At 42.1% G+C, this 21345-nt stretch overlaps 1 protein-coding gene across 4 annotated transcripts; it reads right to left on the reverse strand.

The window, feature by feature from the left end:
* Positions 1-215: 215 nt before the first annotated feature.
* On the reverse strand, positions 216-9044 carry LOC139423233 (heterogeneous nuclear ribonucleoprotein L-like). 4 transcript variants are annotated; one of them, XM_071175026.1, is made up of 14 exons: positions 8910-9044; positions 7550-7668; positions 7180-7417; positions 6982-7067; positions 6569-6665; positions 6384-6456; positions 2729-2764; positions 2346-2414; positions 1965-2248; positions 1691-1812; positions 1364-1565; positions 1185-1242; positions 967-1062; positions 216-614 (listed from the first exon to the last, which is right to left on the reverse strand). In XM_071175026.1, the coding sequence occupies exons 1-14, from the start codon at positions 8988-8990 to the stop codon at positions 556-558; spliced, it is 1620 nt and encodes a 539-aa protein (XP_071031127.1). In that variant the 5' UTR covers positions 8991-9044; the 3' UTR covers positions 216-555. The 4 variants fall into 4 exon arrangements, with proteins under 4 accessions (XP_071031127.1, XP_071031125.1, XP_071031126.1 ...); XM_071175024.1 differs by having other exon boundaries at positions 376-614; positions 919-1062; positions 6569-6663; positions 6980-7067; XM_071175025.1 differs by having other exon boundaries at positions 376-614; positions 967-1071; positions 1182-1242; positions 6569-6663; positions 6980-7067.
* Between the last annotated feature and the right edge of the window lie 12301 nt (positions 9045-21345).

The raw sequence follows: 21345 nt of genomic DNA on the forward strand, positions 1-21345 counted from the left end.
AAATGTGGCAAAAGGTCGCAAAGTTCAAGGGGGCCGAAAACTTTCGCAAGGCACTGTATCTTCCCTTTCAGTACTGTTGTTTCCTTCCTCCAGATGACCCTGGCCACCGTAGTAGGAATCCTCTTCTGCTTCATTGTGTATACCTGCTGTGGTCCAGGATTGAAGAACCTGTTTAAGGCCTTATATCTACTAACTGAAAAGATCACAGCCCTATAGTTCACCATTCACTTTATTAAAAACAGACAGGCCGTATTAACATGGAATTTTTATTTCAGAATAGGAGCGGTTCTTTTTTCCAAGGTCTAATGTACAGAACAAATCAAATTCAACAATAAGTCAAAAAAATAATAATTCTACATCAAACAATACACTCACTGGTACAAAATCCTGTCCGCAATATTAGCACTTAAGTTAAAGGAAAACACTTGTCGGTCTCATACATTTTGTTTCTGATTCATACAGGGGACTTGTAGTGAAGATGTGAATGCAAAATACACTATGCATGGACACAGAGCATTACAGATTTGTGGGGGGGGGGGGGTGTCAGAGTTCTTTCTAGTTGGCATGCTGCGCAGTTGAGAAACACAGCTTCAGTGTGTAAGGGTACGGACCACCTGGAAGAAAGGGGAGGGGGAGGTTAGCCAACTGGAAAGATTGTGTCAGTCTGGAATAATACATTAACTAGTCTGGGGTGGATTCCCAAAAACAAAGAATCTTTAGCATTAAGATCATAGTTCCTACATTTACACTTGAGCCAAAATCTGCAGCGTTTACCATGAATTTGATCTCTGCGAACATAGTCGGTAGGGTAGTACCGTGGCTTTGAATGAATCCTGGCCTTAAGGTGATCTTAGCGCTGAAGATGATCATGTTTTTGGGAAAGTCACTCCTGAAGGACAGACTAGTGTATTTGCTCACCGTTGGTATCATTAGCGGTGGTGTTGTTATCGCAGTCGGAGTACTTACTGGGGTTCTTCATCTGGTAGTGGTTCATCATGGCCAGAGCCTCCATGGAATCGTTTATAGACTCCCACTCCAGCAGCCCGGATGAGCTCCTCTCACCTGTCGCGCCACCCGAGGCGAGACACACATTCTAATTTATTGACACTGCAACACCTGACCCATGGGAATTCACTCGAATTTAAAGACCAGATATTCATGCAAATAAAGTTCATATCACTCACTCTTTCCAGTGAAGAGTTTGATGCTGGATGGGTTCTTCACACCAAGTTCCTCACAGACCTGAAAGGATCACCCCCCCACACACAAACTAGGTAAGTAAACTTGTAACATTCAAATCTCCAAGAAAACCAACAACCCAATCCAAAGCTCACAGCCCCCGAATCCTCTCCAGTTGTCTTACCCCATTGAAGACCTCCACGGAGATGTCGGGCTGCCCGTTGAAGAAGTGCAGGACGTTGCTGGGATGCTGGATGCGGTTCTTTGCCGCCTGCTCCGGGGAGGTGAAGCGGTTGTTGCGGGAGCCGTGGAAGTCCTTAAAGCTGCTGGAGCCGTCCTCCAGTTCGTAGGACTGACCAGGCATGATGGCCTGCTGCTTGGACACACTGTGGACGGTGGATGGACAACACTAGTATGAGTGTACATTAACACCACAAACCTGTGAGGCGTCTGTTACTAGTCAGTTTCTGTGGATGTCAATGTGCATGCAGAGTTTGAAAGCAGCACTGACCAGACGTTGAGCTTCTGTCCAAACAGGAAGTTGTTGTTGAGGTGGCTGATGGCACGGTCCACAGCGTAGCAGTCGCCCATCTCCACCATGGCTGCCCCCGGCTTACTCTTCATGAACTTCACCTGAGGACAAAGGGGGACAGGGTTCAGAAACACTATCCTACTACCCACCTCCAACATGGCCACAGATCAGATTTTTCACCAGTCTATACCCCCAACAAGAACAGTCTATAACCTCTGCCTCAATAATACACTGCTCCCCTGTCTGGACTCACCCGCTCCACATTGCCGTAGAGACAGAAGACGTTGAAGACCTTGTCGGCATTGATCTTCGCGGGCTCCAGGCCGTACACCATGACAACAGGGGAGTCAGCGTGGGCGGTGTAGTCACCGGGGGGAGGTGGGCCATGTCCGTACCCAGGTCCCCCGTAGCTTCCACCACGTCCGCGGCCACGCCCTCCCATCGGAGGCCCCATGCGGCGCCCGCCCTCATAGTGAGGAGGAGGGGGCCCGTAGCCACTTTCATCATGGTAGCCGTGATAAGCACCAGTCGGCCCGCCTTGTGAGAGGAATGGATAGACGGAGTGGTGGTTACTGGGCAAACCGATTCAAATAGTCACTGGAGTCCTTCTAGACATCCCAACTCCTATACTTACCATACTCTGGAGGGTGGTCTCCTAGTAGAGCTGGCGGCCTCGCACGCTTGTTGGGGTTGGCATTGGGATCTGAGAGCAAGAAATAGCAATAAAGTTAGCCACTGAATGCTGATTTGACAGTGTATCAAAAGAGGCACAGCTACAAGCTATGGGGCAGTGTTGTGACTAACATGCACGAGAAGCTGGGTTAAAATATTTACTGTCTTAAAACCATACGTTACAAGCTTATGCAGGCCCTCATACTATTTGTTACCATAACTAAAACAAAATGTAACATACTGGAGATTTGTATGAGGATTTAACAGCAGCATAGCGAATGGAACAGAGTCACACTAATGTATTTCTATTATTGCTCAATCATTATCATACGAACTCACACACACCTTGTGAATTGTTCCAATTGCCTTCAGCGTCAGCATCTGTGCAGGTACATACACGTCAAAACCAAAACAAATCATGTACAAACTTGAATATTTGTTTATAGTTTAACCAAAAGCAAGAATATCAAATTAACATTTAATCAGTAACATGTTGCAAAACATAAAATGACATCTAGGAAAAACTAGAAACACCTGACAAATAAACTAATTCAAACATTAACGGGCTACATGTATTAAGATTTGTTTTATTTTTTATAAATCAGAACAATTCTATTAAAATGTACAGTCATTACATTGGTTAAAAGGAGCAGCCCTTTTCCCCAGTTAGTAGTAATGTGATATAGCACTAATAATACATTGAATATCACTTAGTAGCTAAGCTTAATGTTTATTTGATTCTAGCATGACTTGAGTTTCATAGCCTGACAAATGCATAGCACCCCACCCATGGACAACAGTCTGAAAAGCATTTGACAAAAACATGGCCTAGAATTGTATACGTGTGAGTAAATATATTACATTGGCTAGCTATAATATGGAGCAACAACCACAGAGACATTTCCTCAAATGTCCAGTGAATTGTGATTTTAGAAACTACTTTAACTTATACATCTAACAGTGGTCTGCATCAAAATATGAGACTAGAAATTCAATTCTTTCTTCCCCTTTTCATAGAAGTTGCTGTGAGACAACACATTTCTAAAGCAATATTACAGAGGATAGCCTAAAGAGCACTAGCAGCAATCTCAGTGAGGAGATTCCAGAACTAATTTGATAAGTCAACGATTTACATATGGGGTTGACAAAGTCAATCACAACAAGCAGACATTTACATTTCAATCATTCTCTATCACCTGGTCAGCCACATCTCTTTACGTGTACTTACAGCACCAGACACGGAGAACACAGGATGCAGAAGGCTGGTCAGTGAGGATCCCACCCACCAAACCTGTGACTCCAGCTTCAACTCACTGTTTCCACATTTCCCCACCAGAGAAAGAGTATACACCAATCTTCCACGCTTTGCTCCAAGTTGGTTGCTTTGTTTTTAAGTGTTGCCATTTGAGGCACATTTCCAGCTTACCGTGCTTTGACCGCAAAGCCAGAGGACATTTGCACCGTTTGAGGCGTGTCTTGTCGTCAGACACAGAGCCAAACCTGCATCACACGGGAGGCGTTAAGAGGCATCACTACAGGCCAGTTCAGAAAGGGAAAAAACAACGTAGTAGAATCAACACAAGAACAGCACAGAGAGAAGAGGGGGAGGGTACAAGGGAAAAAAAACAGAGCACCCAAGTCCATCAATGCAGAGAGAAGTTTGGGAAATGCTGAGGTTTCTATCAGTTTGCCTCTGTGCTTGTATGCTTGGCGGGTGTTTGATGCTTGTGTCTTCGTGGTTCCCGTTTGGGTTTGTGCAGTGCGTCTTCTCATGTAAGGGGCCGCACAGTGTGCTGCTTGTTTTTTTTGTACAATGGATGTGGTCCCCCCAATGGCGACGTGAGGCATCTAGTGCTTGGCAGTAAAATCATCTGGAATGGCATTGTCTGCGTGGTGGTGTGTTGTCATGGCGATTCAACTTGGTGTGTTGTTGCCATGAGTATTCAGCTCGGTGGTGTTTTGTTCAGCACAAGAGGGGAGAGTGATATCAAAAGGAAGCCCACACACCCAAGTCAAGAGACGGGACGGCATAGGGGTAGTTTGAGAAAAAGTGTTCCCGCTGCCTCTGTATATTGTCTCAGTATGTAGTGTCATCTGTTCCCTTCTCGGGCTGTTAAGTGTGTTTTGAAAACTCCTCTGTTGCTCGCTTAGTGGTTGGTGTCTGACAGTCGGATCCCGAGGGCTGGGAGGAGTGGCCTTATCGGCCACACACCAGACTCCTGCCCCCATCAAACAAAATGTGTTGTGTCAATAGGTGAGATCTTCAGCGTTCTGGAGATGGGATATGCTGTACTTGTAAGAGGAGGATGGATGGATATCAATCTATCAGATCAGTCTGTGGTGGTGGATAATGCTGGGTGTCTGCTCACAGACTCTTGGGAGTCTCAGGCCCTCACCATGATCAAAACAGGACGGCTATTTTCCCCAAACCAAAAGTGGGATAAAAAAAGGAACATGGTTTTCCTTGCAGAAGTGGAGAGAGTAGTGGTGGAAATTTGGATTAGGAAGAAAATCAGGTTGTGTGAATTCCAGTGTCTGCTGCCCTCATTGTGTCCGATGTTAACCGAGGAACTGGTTGGTTTGGAATGCCTGTGGGTGGGTGCTGTTGTAGCTGATGTGTCTTAAGCTACAGCATGTGTCTGCTTAGGGCTTTAGGTGAGTCTGTATGACTGTGCACAGTGAGGACACGAGGAGCAGCGCCGGTCGCACTTAACACCTGCACATTAACAGGGGCTGTCTAAACACTGCCGGTATTTTTTCTCTCTTACACCTCCTGAGTGTCAAATGTCTGAAATGAAGATGTGGCCATGGTGTGGATGAAACTACTAAGACCAAAACACATCGTGGCTAAAATATGAGAATCTGATAATCAAATGGACTAACATCTCAAATAGAAATGTGTTCACTTTTGCATAAAGGGATCAGGGCATACAGCTAGAAGCAAGGCAAATGGCATACTGCAATTTTACTGTGTCCCATTGGATGGCAAATATTATCTGCTGTAATTGGTTGAACTAAGAGAGCAATGTTAGATTAATGTATCTACCAAGCTTCATACATTACTGGAACACCATGATTTTATTTTGGCACTCATGGCAGCACACCATATACAAATGGAGAGAAGGCCACAAGAAACCCTGCCTGGATTCAAAACTGCCATCTACAAATAGTCAGAATGAACAACTGATTGACAGGTCGTAAACTGGACTTCTTGAAAGTTCCAGGAATACCATGGATTCCTTTAACACTTGCCTCTGCAATGTTACCATAGAGATTCCTAATGAAATAAACATTTTAATTAAAGGCCACCCCAAAGGCAGGGAAAGCTGGTCCATGCGAGCTACAGGGTCAGAGGTTGCTAACACACACTGGCTGGAACAAAAACCTACTGACACTTTAGCCTCAAGGAACAGATTTTAATGCCAAACCTGACTTTAGCCATGATTGGTCAAACTAAAAAAAGAACCATAAGTGTTATTTTTCAACAACAAAAAAATCTCCAATATGGTTTTGAGATTAATGGGTGCAGGGGCATTCCAAGCAAGACACCTAGGGTGTAACACGGTGCTTGGGTGCAGACAGGAGCTTGACGTGAGGGAGTGAGGTGTGACACACACTGCGGGGAATGTGAACCTGTGTGACGAGAACCTAGGTGCTTCAATTGTGACATAACGAGGCATTCATCAGTTTAGCCAAGAATGCATGCAGTGGTCTGAGATGCAGACGATTCACAGTGCAGGAGCATGTGCTGCAAAATGGCTACCCCTCGAGGTCACTCCTTGTGCCCTTACTGTCTGTCGTGTTGTGAGAGAGCGTGATGCGTCACAGAAGTAGTGCCTCAACCGCATCACTGCTCATCGTGGCCAAAGTCACCATGGAGCAGGGCGTTCAAAGGTACTACGCCCGGAGGCCTGGGACCCTACCCATCCCACAATGCCATAAGAGCAGGAGGGGAAGAGAGAAGGGGATGGGGAGGGATGCGGGGCTGTGTTTATTTTACCGTGGCCACTCGGGTTGGGGTTTGTGTAGTCCCAGGTGTCCTGGTCATTTTTGAACACGTTGAGGCGGGTTGGCTGTAAAGAGAGACATTTGAGCATTTGATTATTTTGCCCGTTGCAGTGTTCCTTCAGTGAAATTACCTTAGTGTTTAGATGGACAATTGAAGATAAGAATGTAACCACTCACCTTGGCATACTCAATCTTCAGTGTGCAGCAGCCAGAGTAGATGTCTGCCCCATTTAGAGAGGCTTTCGCCCTCTGGGCACTTTGTACAGCATCAAATGTATGGGAAGTCAAGGAAACTATGGGTAATAAATGCATACTATGCCTCCTTTCCACATTATGTTTCTCTTGTAATTCAAAGCTCTATTTACGAAACAATGAGCACTTGATACACAATTAGATCTATGTCAAGCACAAATATTTACTAGCCACCACTTGCAAATGACAACAGTCAGTGGTGCTGACAGGAGCTTTAACTGTGGCGTGAAGTAAGGTTGTGTGGCATGCACAGTGGAGAATGTGAACCTGTGTGTGGTGACGAGATCCCCGGCACGATACGACATTTTCAACAATATAAGATTTTGAGCAAAGGATATTCCACCATGGCCTGAACGCCATTCTTCCTGAAGATGACAATCCTTTGGACGGGCCCACAGTTGTTACAGACTGTGTACAGCACATCCTGCAGAGCAAAGAGACAAATGGTATGACTAACAACCCAATGCAGGGAGCCAAACAATTGTGCCTTGTCATGGCAACGAAACAGCTGACTTGCATAATAGTGGGTGTGTTACCGAGGTGATGGGGTAGATGGGGTTCATGATGGTGAGCAGCAACACGTTATTGACGCTGCGCGAGTCGTCTGGGTCTCCGGGCCGGGAGATCTTCTGGCTGGTGGAGTAGTTGATGAAGGCGGGGTGCCCGGCAATGTAGACCTGGTTCTCGGCTGCATAGGTCACAGCATTGCAGGATCCATTCATGTCCTCATACTCCACCAGGGCCTGGCGCTTCTTGGGCATCATGACCACATAACTGTGAAGAGAATGGAAGATGGAATAATTGGGTTTCCATGCACTGCATGATAAACCTACAGTAACAAAATACTTCACCAATGAATTTGGAATGGTGCAAAATAAAAATCTGGTCAAAGAAAAGGATAATTACCTTATGGTCCCAAACTCCTGCAGGGCTTCCACTAGATCTGCCTCCATGATGCCATCGACAAGGCCCCTGATGTGGACCACTGGGGAAGGGAGTGTTTTATGGGGGTCATCATAGCCCTCCTTACAAACAAGACCAAAAAGTTGATTAGAGAAAACCAGTACAGATTACCAATGCAATAAAGACATCCCCAGGGTGTATGTTACCAATTAAAACCAACCTGTATTGATGACAGAGCGACACAGGAACCACCCAAGAGTACAACACAAATCCAAGCTAGCTAAAGTAAACAATGATGGGGTTGGCAAGCAAAGTGTGTACTAAATAGAACACCAAATCATAAACACAATTTAAAGGGTGGTGGGCTTTGTATAAAGTGCCTGATCTTCTTGAAAAGCCAATCCCGTGTATAAGTGAGTAGAATGGATGTCAGCCTGGGGATTGTCAGCTGTCTAACTAACTTAAAGTTAAGTAGAAAATACTCGGAAACAAGTGCACAAAACGGGGTGGGAATAATTTGTGGAACGCTCCAACAGGAATCTGTCCCAAAAACGTTGTAAATAAAGTTGCCAACAAGCAATGCATATAAAGTTGTATATCGGCAGAATAAGATACCAGGTAAGGAGTGGGCAATTTTGTTGAGTTTTTCCACTCACAAACAACGCATACAAAATAGCACGATCAATTCACCTTGCTAACTCGCTGCCGAATAGGCATAACTCACTACGTAGCTTATGCTTCATGTTTGTCCATAGGTTACCAGTGAGGACAGACATTTTTCGGAATAAACGTGGTGAGTGAAAAACTTTGAAAAAGCACACTCCCTCCCTACCCGGTATCTTATTCGGCCGCTTTACAACTTTGTATGCGTTGTTTGTTGGCAACCTTGTTATTTACGAAGTTTTTGGAACAGATTCCTTTTGGAACGTTCCACAAATTATACCCACCCCACAAAATGAATTAAATTGTCACCAAGTATTCCCGCTTGGATAAGGTTGACTAAACTAACCTCCATCATACAACGCTAACTAACGTTCGGAACCTAGTTAGCTAACGCCTACTATCCTCATTAGCCGTACATCTTCGACGATACAATTATGCAAGATAGCAATGTTGGCTACGTTAAATACCGTTTACAAAACTGGAGAAATACATAGCTAACTAGTTTAGCTAGAAAAAAATACCGGTTGTGCGGCTAGCTAGTTACCTTCAGCTAACGTTAGCTAGTTCCGTCTGGCTCAGGCTAGCTAGTGTTCAGCATTCATGTTGTTGCACACTCGAAGTTCCAAAATGCTGGTGGTAGGAAATGTTTTACTGATGCATGCACTTTTCATCCCCAACGAAGTCGCCAGTCAATACTTACCGTCGTCATCCCGTCTTCGGTTTTCTGTCTTTTCGTTGCTCTGCCACCCTCGTTGTAATAGCGACCTGCTGCAGCAGCCATGTTGTCTTCTTCTTCTAGAATATTATGGCAAACATTATAGGTGTATGCCGCCGCCTACTGTACTGGAGTGTTTTGTCATCGGGAGTACACTACACGATCTTGGCCCTATTTTTAAGATCGGAGACAAAATCACCATGTTGTTGCCTACTCCGGACGGGCGCTCGTTAAATGTGAGCGGGTCAAAGACGCAATCAGAGGGCTTCCGATCTCGTATGTGAGCAGGCGCAGATTCCCCGTAGTTTCAAACATGTTTGATTTTATCGGACAAAAATCTGCAAGGATCTTGTGGAGTGAGATGTACAACGACAAGTTTTGAAAACGGCGATCAGAAAAAGTCAAAGAGAGCTTGCCAGAGAAGAGGCCAGTGCAGCGGTCTAAGGCACTCAGTGCATGAGGCATCACTACAGTCCCTGGTTCGAATCCAGCCTGTATCATATCCGGCCGTGATTGGGAGTTCCATAGGGCGGTGCACAATTAACTCAGCATCGTCCCGGTTTGGTAGGGGTAGGCCGTCATTGTAAATAAGAATTTGTTCTTAACTGACTTGCATAGTTAAATAAAAAATAAAATAACCAAAGCATCAAATCGTTACAGCTCTGAAGTGCACAAGCAATGTTATTCAATTCAAAATGTTGACTAGACATTTCAACTCTGTGTGGCAAGCGTAAATGTCTGACTGAAAACGTTAATGAGGCTGCTTTGATCCACAGCTCGTTGTAGCTACGTTAAATCGTATCACATCATTGTTTTAGCGAGACAACGTGCAATCGACAATCCTCACGACTAAGCGAAGAACGTTGTAGTGTGTCATCCCCGTCTGTGCCACATCTTTTAGTGTTGGCAAGACAACAAAAAAATACAGGAAATACGGTCGTTTAATGTGAGAGGCTCAGTGACGTTAGGATTTTGATGGTCATGTTGTGTACACCCGGTTTAAATGTTTTAAGAACCAAACACTAGAGAAACTAAACCCTAATATCTAATCGTATACTACTTGTATTGCACCGACTCAGATGACTGAGGATTGTCTAAAATAAATGGATAATAAGATAATAGTTTGAACTGTATTGTTAGATTTCAGTGCAGCCTTTGAAGTTATTGATCATAATTTGTTATTGAAAAAACTCACTTGTTATGAATTTACATAACCTGCCATCACATGGTTGGAGAGTTGAAGAGAATTTGACTTGTTCTCTTCTTGTCTTTTTAATAAACATTTGTTTGTTGAAAATGCATAACCACTTGTATAATATATTTGCATACACTTCAAACAGACATACATACCCCACCAGACACACCACTATGGGTTTCTTCACTGTACCCAAACCAAAAACAGATTTAATGCATCACTCAGTTATGTATAGAGCCATGCATTGTGGAATGATTTGCCACCAGAGGTTACTCAGGCAAAAAGCAAGCTTTAAAAAATACATTATATCACATCATCTCTTTCTAAAGATCTAATTTAACTGTATATAAGAATATGAATATGTATGAATAGTGTGTAAATAGTATTTTTGTTGTCTCTTGTCTTTCCAATATATAACTCTTACAGTGCCTTGCGAAAGTATTCGGCCCCCTTGAACTTTGCAACCTTTTGCCACATTTCAGGCTTCAAACATAAAGATATAAAACTGTATTTTTTTTTGAAGAAAAGCAGGATGCTGCCACCACCATGTTTGACAGTGGGGATGGTGTGTTCAGCTGTGTTGCTTTTACGCCAAACATAACGTTTTGCATTGTTGCCAACCTTCTTCCACAAGGTGGCTTGTGGCAAACTTTAAACTACACTTTTTATGGATATCTTTAAGAAATGGCTTTCTTCTTGCCACTCTTCCATAAAGGCCAGATTTGTGCAATATACGACTGATTGTTGGGATCTCTGCACATCCAGAGTGATCATGGGCCTCTTGGCTGCATCTCTGATCATGATTTCAATATTATCGCTTGCACAGTGGCTTTAAACTTCTTCACAACAGTATCTCGGACCTGCCTGGTGTGTTCCTTGTTCTTCATGATGCGCTTTTAACGGACCTCTGAGACTATCACAGTGCAGGTGCATTTATACGGAGACTTGATTACACACAGGTGGATTGTATTTATCATCATTAACTGGAGAGAGTTTGCTGCACTGAAAGTAAAGGGGCTGAATAATTTTGCACGCCCAATTTTTCACTTTTTGATTTGTTAAAAAAGTTTGAAATATCCAATAAATGTCGTTCCACTTCATGATTGTGTCCCACTTGTTGTTGATTCTTCACAAAAAAATACAGTTTTATATCTTTGTTTGAAGCCTGAAATGTGGCAAAAGGTCGCAAAGTTCAAGGGGGCCGAATACTTTCGCAAGGCACTGTATATTGTTGATTTTTTAAAATGGTAAATGGTATATATATATTTGAACCATAAACACACATATTTGAATGTAGAAACCCTACCCATAGGCTGTTCATACAAAACAACTGTTTATCAGCCATTTTCATCTTTGAGAAGAACATACAGTAAGACTTTGCCACTGATCATTTAAATCCCTACTCTTTCTGGGGTCCAGAAAAATTAAAGCAGATATATACAATTTTATAAACATTACAATACATTTTTACAACATATTTCACAACACATTGTCAACTCCAAAATCATCATATACACTGTGTCCCATTTGAACTCGAAAGGAACAATTAAATAGAAGGCCAAAACACAGTTAAATAACCTCACACCAATGCCCAATCTTTCCATCTTCATCAGTAGCCCTTCTCGCCACATAGTATTATAGGCCTTTTCAATGTCAAAAAGACAGTAGCCATTACTTCTTTCGTGACCAGTGTTTTTTTTTTTTTTTTTACACTTATTTGCTCACCTTGACTAATACATCCAGGGTAGGTCTACCTTTACAGAAACCACTTTGACAATGACTCTATAAACCTCTGTGCTCCAGGAAATAGCACAATTTATTGACAATCATCTTTCTATCAGTTTACATACAGTGGGGCAAAAAAGTATTTAGTCAGCCACCAATTGTGCAAGTTCTCCCACTTAAAAAGATGAGAGAGGCCTTTTCATCATAGGTACACTTCAACTATGACAGACAAAATGAGACATTTCTTTCTCCAGAAAATCACATTGTAGTATTTTTAATGAATTTATTTGCAAATTATGGTGAAAAATAAGTATTTGGTCAATTACAAACGTTTATCTCAAAACTTTGTTATATACCCTTTGTTGGAGGTCAAACGTTTTCTGTAAGTCTTATTGGGACACAATCATGAAGTGGAACGACATTTACTCCTTCGTTGCCCGGGCGGTGTGTTTGGATATTTCAAACTTTTTTACAAATCAAAAACTGAAAAATTGGGCGTGCAAAATTATTCACCCATAACCCCTTTCCAGTAATCTAATCATTTCAACCTGTTGCATAAAGTCAGTAAAAACAAACCTGTTTAACAAATCTAAAACCTTTAAAAAGTTGGTGCTGTCTCATCAGTGTAATTGTAGAAAAGGCCCATGGAGTTGGTGGAATAATCCTTTAATTCATTGCCATTTACTCAGCTCAGATCTCAACTCCATAAAAGGAGGAAATTGCCATCGCCTGATCTCGCTGCTTTCTCTTCCTTAACTCCATCTGATCCAGAAGTTCTGTGCGTCCATGAATCCACACTACTCAGTAAATATACCACTTTATGGTTAACGGAATTCCTGCCTCAGTCTCATCCATTCCTCTGTCACCTGACACCTGTTCACCTTCACTGTCAGTCATCCTACCTGTCCAGCTACCCACACAGATTCCACTAATCTTTCAGTAATAGTCAAAACTAACTTTTTCCCACTCTTAGCTACAATGTTGGCATGTCCCAAAGTCAATACTGTTCAGCTTGTACATTAATGATCTTCCTTTCTTCTGTCTGTACTGGGTCAGAAGTTCAAATGTATGAAGATGATACAGTGATAAATGCATGCAAATAACAATCAACAAGCTACACAAGAACTCACTACTGTAATGGCCCAGATGACAAAGTTGCTCAGGGACTCATATTTCCATCTCAATGTAAAAAAAACACAGTCTGCATGTTCCTCACAACGAGGACAACTGATGGCACTGAGCCAGATGTCTATGTGTCAGAGGAAAAGCTCCAGGGGGTATCTGATTTTAAGTACCTTGGCATCATACTTAATTAATTCCAACCTCTTTTAAAAAGCAAATGAAAAAGGTAACTCAAATAACCAAATTCAACCTAGCTAATTTCCAATACATATGAAATGTTTGACTACAGAGGTAACAAAACTGTACTTCAAACCTATGATACTCCCCCACTTAACATACTACTTGACTAGTTGGGCCCAAGCTTGCTGCACAACATTAAAACCCATTCTGTCTGCAAACAGGCTCTCACAGTTCTTGATAGGAAGCCAAATAGATATCATCACTGTTACATTCTCAGAAAGCATGAGCTCCTGAGTTGGAAAAATATTGTGCAATACACTGACGCCTGTCTTGTATTCAATATTCTAAATGGCCAGGCTCCCCCTCCACTCAGTATTTTTGTTAAACAGAAAACCCAAACATATGGCAGCAGATCCACAAGGTCCGCCATGAGAGGTGACTGTATAGTTAAGGAAAAGCACCTTTAGTCAATCTGCTTTCTCTGTGAGAGCTTCCCATGTCCGGAATAGCCTGCCATTAGACACACGCAACTGTGATTAATGTGCACTGTCCCTGCAAAAATATAAATAAAATCAAACTCAAACTGCAGTCCACTTTAATGACCTGACATTGTTCCAAGTAATGGAAACAGATTATAATGTTAGAATACATTAACTTCCTGCTCAAATTCCCTGGTGTTACCTAAACAATAAAACCAAGCAACAATAATAACAATCTATCACAAAACGTTTCCGATTCAACTATTCAGACCTGAATCATTTACAGCCCAATACAGTCCAGCGAGCACAAACAACTCTCCTATTCTTACCAGTAGGAAAAAATATAACCCCTACTCAAACAACGTTCTGGTTTACCTCTATCGTAATAACAAACTTTACAACCTTCTCTTCTCTTTCGGCTTCACTTTTATGAAATGTCCAAGACTTTAAAAATAACATGTAATGTGCCAAATTAGTCAATCCTTAAGAATAAAAAAACACATTTCGGTGGGCACAACTCTATTGCAATTACCTATCCGCTATTATTAGAATTCATTAGATTTAGGTAACTGTCTCTTCTTTGATTTACTTATTTAAATATGACTCCATTCTCAATATGTTATTCCAGCAGACCATTTAGGCAACAGACAACGTATTACCTCGAAATCGCCTCACTTTTTATGTTGAATGAATTTGTCTTTCAATTTGAACTAAGCAAGCTATTAAAACGTTCAGTTTATATCTTAAACAAACACTAGCGGCCATATCTTTCCAGGCAAAACATACCAATAGTTGAATTACAATCAGAAACACAGATTTTAGTCAATACCATATACCCAATGTTATTGAAATGACGAAGAAACCCCGCAAATAATATAATGGGTGGTAGAATGGGTGGTTTAAATTGTATCTACTTATATTCCCAGTATTAGATGATCAAATCTCTAGTAATCGATTATACACACATACAATTTATCATATTTTCATATATTCACAGAATCCATATAAAACGTATGAAATTCTGAGGTACTCACGACAACCATTCCATTTGCTCTTTCAAGGACTCTCCATAGCTACGAAGCAGCTCTCCAAACATACTCCCAACAGAAAGAGAAAAAAAAACGTATGTTTCCCGGACAATGACCATCCTGTTTTGGGATCCTCAACGGTTCTCTAACCTCCCAGAGACCATGTCAAAATCAAGCTTCTCGGGAACTATATCATCCCGCTCTCAATACCACCCTGTGATATTCTGTGATGGGCAGTGAAGGAACAGAACCCAACGATAACGTTATATCAAAGCTTATTATCCAAATGTCAATAATCAGATTAAGCATATTTCTATATGTTACTATCCAAACTCAGATTAAGACTCATTTCCGTATTCACACAACTCTCATATCACAGTCACACAATGAAATTCTCAAACATACCTTATCAGTTAGTTGTTTTTCAACAATATTTTAACCTGCAGGAATATTTTCAGATTTATATCTCATGATTAGTTCCTGGGATAATGCAACTCATACATTTACATCTTTCAATACTTCTAAAATGGGGTACAGGTTTAAAACAATTACAGGTTTAAAACAAGTACAGGTGCACCTTACTATCTTATACAATATTATAAATGGCCAAAACTAGTTGACACAGATTCTAGATATTTAACGCTAAATTACCAAACCCAGGGCATACCTGGCTAGCACATTTAAAATAATTGGAATTCACCACTTCTGAGGATCACGTTTCAGAATGAGGTCCTTCTTTCAATAGGGTTTCACCAGGTACCGTGCTTCACACAGAACCCACAGTCAATCTGTCCCTTCACTCCTACAAACTGCACCAATCCCCACTGTGATCAATTCAGTGTCAGGACGGCTCTAGGTCGCAAGCAACTGACCAGTGGCAGAGTATCTTTGAGTCCACAAACGCTCAGATCACTCTCCTCTGACTCGGCCCTGCTTACTCCTCAAAGGTTCCCCACTCACACATGAATACACACTCAGAGCCTACGTAACAGAGGCTTTTTTTTAAACTCGACTGTGTGGTTCGCTCACCTGTTTTAAAAAAAACGAAGTTTGTGATGTGGTATCCACTCGGCTCGCTGCCTCTCATATCAAAGGTGGGTCCATCTGCTCTGTTCCCGAAGTGTGGTCTCCCTGAGATCCCAAGATTGAGGGATCCCTCGTGGACGATTTACCCAGGTCGTCAGGAGCGATCACCAAGTGAAGATTCACATCCCATTCTCGTCACTAAATGTGGTGGTTAATTTCTTTACTATCAAATGAGGAGAGACAAACTTATCACACAATTCAGACTTGTACTTAAACTGAAACTTTATTAGTGAAAGCTTTGCAATAGCGATGGCTGGTCGACGAATCACCGTCTCTGATGATCCGTTGAGAGCGCCGAGACAAAAGTACAAAGGTCTTTTATAGCCAAGATACACCCCCTTCAACCTACATGACAAACAGCAGATATATAGAATGGGTCACAAGGTTAAGATTTGTATGAAAGATACCTATAATACGTAGCAGACAGTATCTGCTGTGGCAACAGTTTTCATTGTGTCTGTCTCTCCGACTCCAAACTCGAACCATCTCTCCCTGGTACGGTAGAGAACAGAAACATTAACTCATGCTCTGGAATGCTCTTTAGGTTTTATCACCCAAAAGACATTGTAAATCTCCTGTCAGTGTTATCTCCCAAAGGCCCATCCTCAGTAGAACATACACACAATAGTTAAGAATACTCTATTCTGTTGAATAAAACAACCGTTTGATGCAATAACAGTATTATAACATAATCTTGCAATTTTGCCACCATACTTCCCGCACATGAAGGATCCTTCCCAGGCGTTACAAAAGGCAATATAACTACACATTTCTATCTAGAAGGTAGAACCTCTACACTCCAGATTCTATTAAATAATCTCAGGAGAATATTTATGACCTCATCAGGATGATGCTTAAACATTGCATAACATAATTTATCATAACCTGGGCTGTACATCCAGAGCCTATTAGGGCTAATCACATCTCATGCCATGTGAAATCAGCATCCAACGATGAGTCAACAATATTCCTCTTCTTAAACACATTAGTATGAGCATTTGAAATCTGACGCTTGCGTTGCTTGTACACTTCGTTCAAAGTAACCCCACTATGTACATTAGCAAATGCTCTCCCCAACATGTCATAGTTTTCTTTATCTGATACAGCCAGATTATCACCGTCACCAAAACTGGAATTCGAGTGTTTTTACTTCTTCCAGTCATTTTCTTCAACTTGGACCAAACATCTCTCAACTCCGTACCCCTGCCTATTGTAGAACAAACTGTCTCCATGCATTTCTCTTGGCAGACTTAACGACCCTATGCACCAAAGCTCTCTTCCTTTGGAAATCAATTCGATTTTCAGGCGTCAAAGTCATAATCTGTAGACCCTATATCTTTCTCGAATAGCCAAAGTACAATCTTCAGGCCACCAAGGAACTACCTTTCCTTTCTCACCCACTTCACTCACTGGTATATGTAGGTTCGCTGCACTCAAAATCAGAGAAGTGACAGAGGCAGCACAAACATCAACATACCTCTCTAAAAACAACTCTCCAACAGAGTTTAAACAATGTTCTCCAAACGTTTCCCAGTCTTCTTTAGGAAAGCCACATCTTCTGAACTATCTGGAATAGTGACATCAAAGTTCATGGTACATAATCGGGAAATGATCACTCCCAATAGTAGAATCATCCAATACCTTCCATTCACACATGTCTGCAATAGCGTTAGAAACCATTGTGAGGTCCAGGCAGGATGTAACCTCTCTGACAACATCTATTCTTGTATCGCCATCCATCGTTAAGACATACTAATGCTTTTTCTTCCATCATATCTTTGACAATCATACCATTAGCATCAGTATGTGGGCTTCCCTATAAAGTAGTATGTGTATTAAAGACACCACACCATATCTCACTAGATCCCAAGTATCCTGACATTTCATCAAACATTGCTATACAAAGTTTTTGACAAGGATTGTTTAAATTGACCAGCTTAATATTATTACCTGTACTGGGGATGTCAACCATCACACATTCATATTCAGGTGGAACAGATATATTACGATATGCATTTATGAATGTAGCGCATCCACCACCCTGACCAGTTGTTCTGTCAGATCTGACTGAAACTCAATCAGCCTTCATTAAAGGAAGGAGTATTCATAACCATATACAATTGGTATTAGATAACCTACATTACAGTAGAACTCATTACAGAGTTCATAGAAGGTATTAGATAACCTACATTACAGCAGAACTCATTACAGAGTTCATAGGAGAATATGGCTTTAAATAGTCTTTCGCTTTTTTCAAGGCTTTTTACACTTTAGAGACTAACTTTTTATTTAGAACCTACTTTGGGTTCGGGGAGAATTTCTGTAAAGTGATAAGGTTGATGTATAATGATACTAGCAGTTCGGTGGCTATGAGCAAAAGAACATCCACTAATTTCTCTATTGCTAGAGGAATTAAACAGGGTTGTCAAAGCTCCCCTCTTTAACTTATTTTAGCCACATATTCCTTAGCCTTATTTCTTAACAAATCTGATCATTTAAACAGGATTCATATTTTTGGTAAAGATAGAAATATCAGTCAATTTGCAGATGATACTGCCCTTTTCCTAAAGGATAGGGGGGCTACTCCCTTGAGGTGGGATAATGTTTATTCATTTTTTATATATTGAACTGCAAAAATGTTATAAATCCCTCAAACTTGTAAAACTTAAAATGTCTAAAGTCATGAAGTCATGTCTCTGAATGTATGTTGCTATCTCATTGCCTTATCACATCTAAATGTGTCCTGAAATATTCTTGTTATCTTTTGTTAGATTTCTCTTCACCCATTTTCATTGTGCACACTGTATTGTCCCTGTATTGATATGTAGTATTGTGATATTATTGTTGCAATAGAAATTCTCATTTTTAAAAATTATGACAGGAGCTGGAGCACACGTACAGTGGTGGGAGTGATCCGTCAATCTATCACAACAGACCAATCGTGCAAGAGTGATAGATTTTCCCGTCCAATCACCACAAACACTAGTAGGGGATACTAGTGTTTGTGGTAATTGGACGGTAGAAACATTGTTAGAAAAGGGGTAGGCATTGGAATGGTAGGTAGCTAATGTCATATCACATAATATAATGAATACATCTGTTCTACACTGCTCAAAAAAATAAAGGGAACACTTAAACAACACAATGTAACTCCAAGTCAATCACACTTCTGTGAAATCAAACTGTCCACTTAGGAAGCAACACTGATTGACAATACATTTCACATGCTGTTGTGCAAATAGAATAGACAACAGGTGGAAATTACAGGCATTTAGCAAGACACCCCCAATAAAGGAGTGGTTCTGCAGGTGGGGACCACAGACCACTTCTCAGTTCCTATGCTTCCTGGCTGATGTTTTGGTCACTTTTGAATGCTGGCGGTGCTTTCACTCTAGTGGTAGCATGAGATGGAGTCTACAACCCACACAAGTGGCTCAGGTAGTGCAGCTCATCCAGGATGGCACATCAATGCGAGATGTGGCAAGAAGGTTTGCTGTGTCTGTCAGCATAGTGTCCAGAGCATGGAGGCGCTACCAGGAGACAGGCCAGTACATCAGGAGATGTGGAGGAGGCCGTAGGAGGGCAACAACCCAGCAGCAGGACCGCTACCTCCGCCTTTGTGCAAGGAGGAGCACTGCCAGAGCCCTGCAAAATGACCTCCAGCAGGCCACAAATGTGCATGTGTCTGCTCAAACGGTCAGAAACAGACTCCATGAGGGTGGTATGAGGGCCCGACGTCCACAGGTGGGGGTTGTGCTTACAGCCCAACACCGTGCAGGACGTTTGGCATTTGCCAGAGAACACCAAGATTGGCAAATTCGTCACTGGCGCCCTGTGCTCTTCACAGATGAAAGCAGGTTCACACTGAGCACATGTGACAGACGTGATAGTCTGGAGACGCCGTGGAGAACGTTCTGCTACCTGCAACATCCTCCAGCATGACCGGTTTGGCGGTGGGTCAGTCATGGTGTGGGGTGGAATTTTTTGGGGGGGCCGCACAGCCCTCCATGTGCTCGCCAGAGGTAGCCTGACTGCCATTAGGTACCGAGATGAGATCCTCAGACCCCTTTGTGAGACCATATGCTGGTGTGGTTGGCCCTGGGTTCCTCCTAATGCAAGACAATGCTAGACCTCATGTGGCTGGAGTGTGTCTGCAGTTCCTGCAAGTGGAAGGCATTGATGCTATGGACTGGCCCGCCCGTTCCCCAGACCTGAATCCAATTGAGCACATCTGGGACATCATGTCTCGCTCCATCCACCAACGCCACGTTGCACCACAGACTGTCCAGGAGTTGGCGGATGCTTTAGTCCAGGTCTGGGAGGAGATCCCTCAGGAGACCATCCGCCACCTCATCAGGAGCATGCCCAGGCGTTGTAGGGAGGTCATACAGGCACATGGAGGCCACATACACTACTGAGCCTCATTTTGACTTGTTTTAAGGACATTACATCAAAGTTGGATCAGCCTGTAGTGTGGTTTTCCACTTTGATTTTGAGTGTGACTCCAAATCCAGATCTCCATGGATTGATAAATTTGATTTCCATTGATAATTTTTGTGTGATTCAACTATGGAAAGAAAAAAGTATTTAATAAGAATATTTCATTAATTCAGATCTAGGATGTGTTATTTTAGTGTTCCCTTTATTTTTTTGAGCAGTGTATTTACCAATTTCTATGCAATCTGTGTGCTTGTTGTAGAATCCCCAGCTACCAGTACCAAAATGTTTTTCCTCACCAAAATAATAGTATAATAATCACAGATTTAAAATACTAATCAATTGCTAAAAGTTTATTGCTATAATGTACCATTTTTTGTCTGGGCTAAAGGGGATGGGCAAAGGTTTCCCTGTTTGTTAAAAACTTTCTTTAAACAACAGCTAATACATCTTAAAAGCTCCCAGCCACCGAAGATATTCATGCCAGGTGGGGTCTGAGAAAGGACTGAAAAACTCCAGCAACCTGGGGATTCCAGCCAACCGAGCCATGTTCTCTCTGCTCCCATCCAGCCGGCGGTACCGGAGCATCGGGTCACGGACCAACAGGCTCCAAAAGAGCTTCTTTCTCCAGGCCATAAGACTGTTGAATAGCATAAAACTGTTGAATAGCTAACTACCCCCGCCCTCCCTCTCTCCCACAAACTATCCACACTGACTACCTGAAAGGACTTTGCCCATCCTCAAGTCTCTATCATTCAGCCACACCCACCTACACTGACACTTCACATTCATGCATACACACTGACTGACGTGCCCAAAGTAAACTGCCTTTTGCTCAGGCCCTGAAGCCCAGGATATGCATATAATTGGTACCATTGGAAAGAAAACACTCTGACGTTTGTAGAAATGTTAAAATAGTGTAGGAGACTATAACAAAATAGATATGGTAGGAGAAAATGCAAAGAAAAACCAACCATAATTTTTTTTTAAGAGAGGCTATGCTCTAGAACGTTTCGGGAAGTAATGTAATCCAGCTCTCCATATGCAATTCCTATGGCTTCCACTGGATGTCAGTAGTCTTTGTTCAAGGTTTCAGGCTTGTTTCTTCCCAAACAAGGAATAATTATGAGTTTTAGTAATCAGTCTGTGCACACGCGACGAAGAAGACG

This window comes from Oncorhynchus clarkii, chromosome 12 (assembly GCF_045791955.1).
Source record: "Oncorhynchus clarkii lewisi isolate Uvic-CL-2024 chromosome 12, UVic_Ocla_1.0, whole genome shotgun sequence".
NCBI classification, from domain to species: domain Eukaryota; kingdom Metazoa; phylum Chordata; class Actinopteri; order Salmoniformes; family Salmonidae; genus Oncorhynchus; species Oncorhynchus clarkii.

Coding starts and splice junctions, on each gene's coding strand:
- LOC139423233 (XM_071175023.1), bottom strand. CDS start 8,990: ATGGCTGCTGCAGCAGGTCGCTATTACAACGAGGGTGGCAGAGCAACG. Junction 7,669..8,909: donor CCGAAGACGGGATGACGACG/GTAAGTATTGAC, acceptor CTTGTTTGTAAG/GAGGGCTATGATGACCCCCA. Junction 2,415..2,728: donor CAATTGGAACAATTCACAAG/GTGTGTGTGAGT, acceptor TCTTGCTCTCAG/ATCCCAATGCCAACCCCAAC.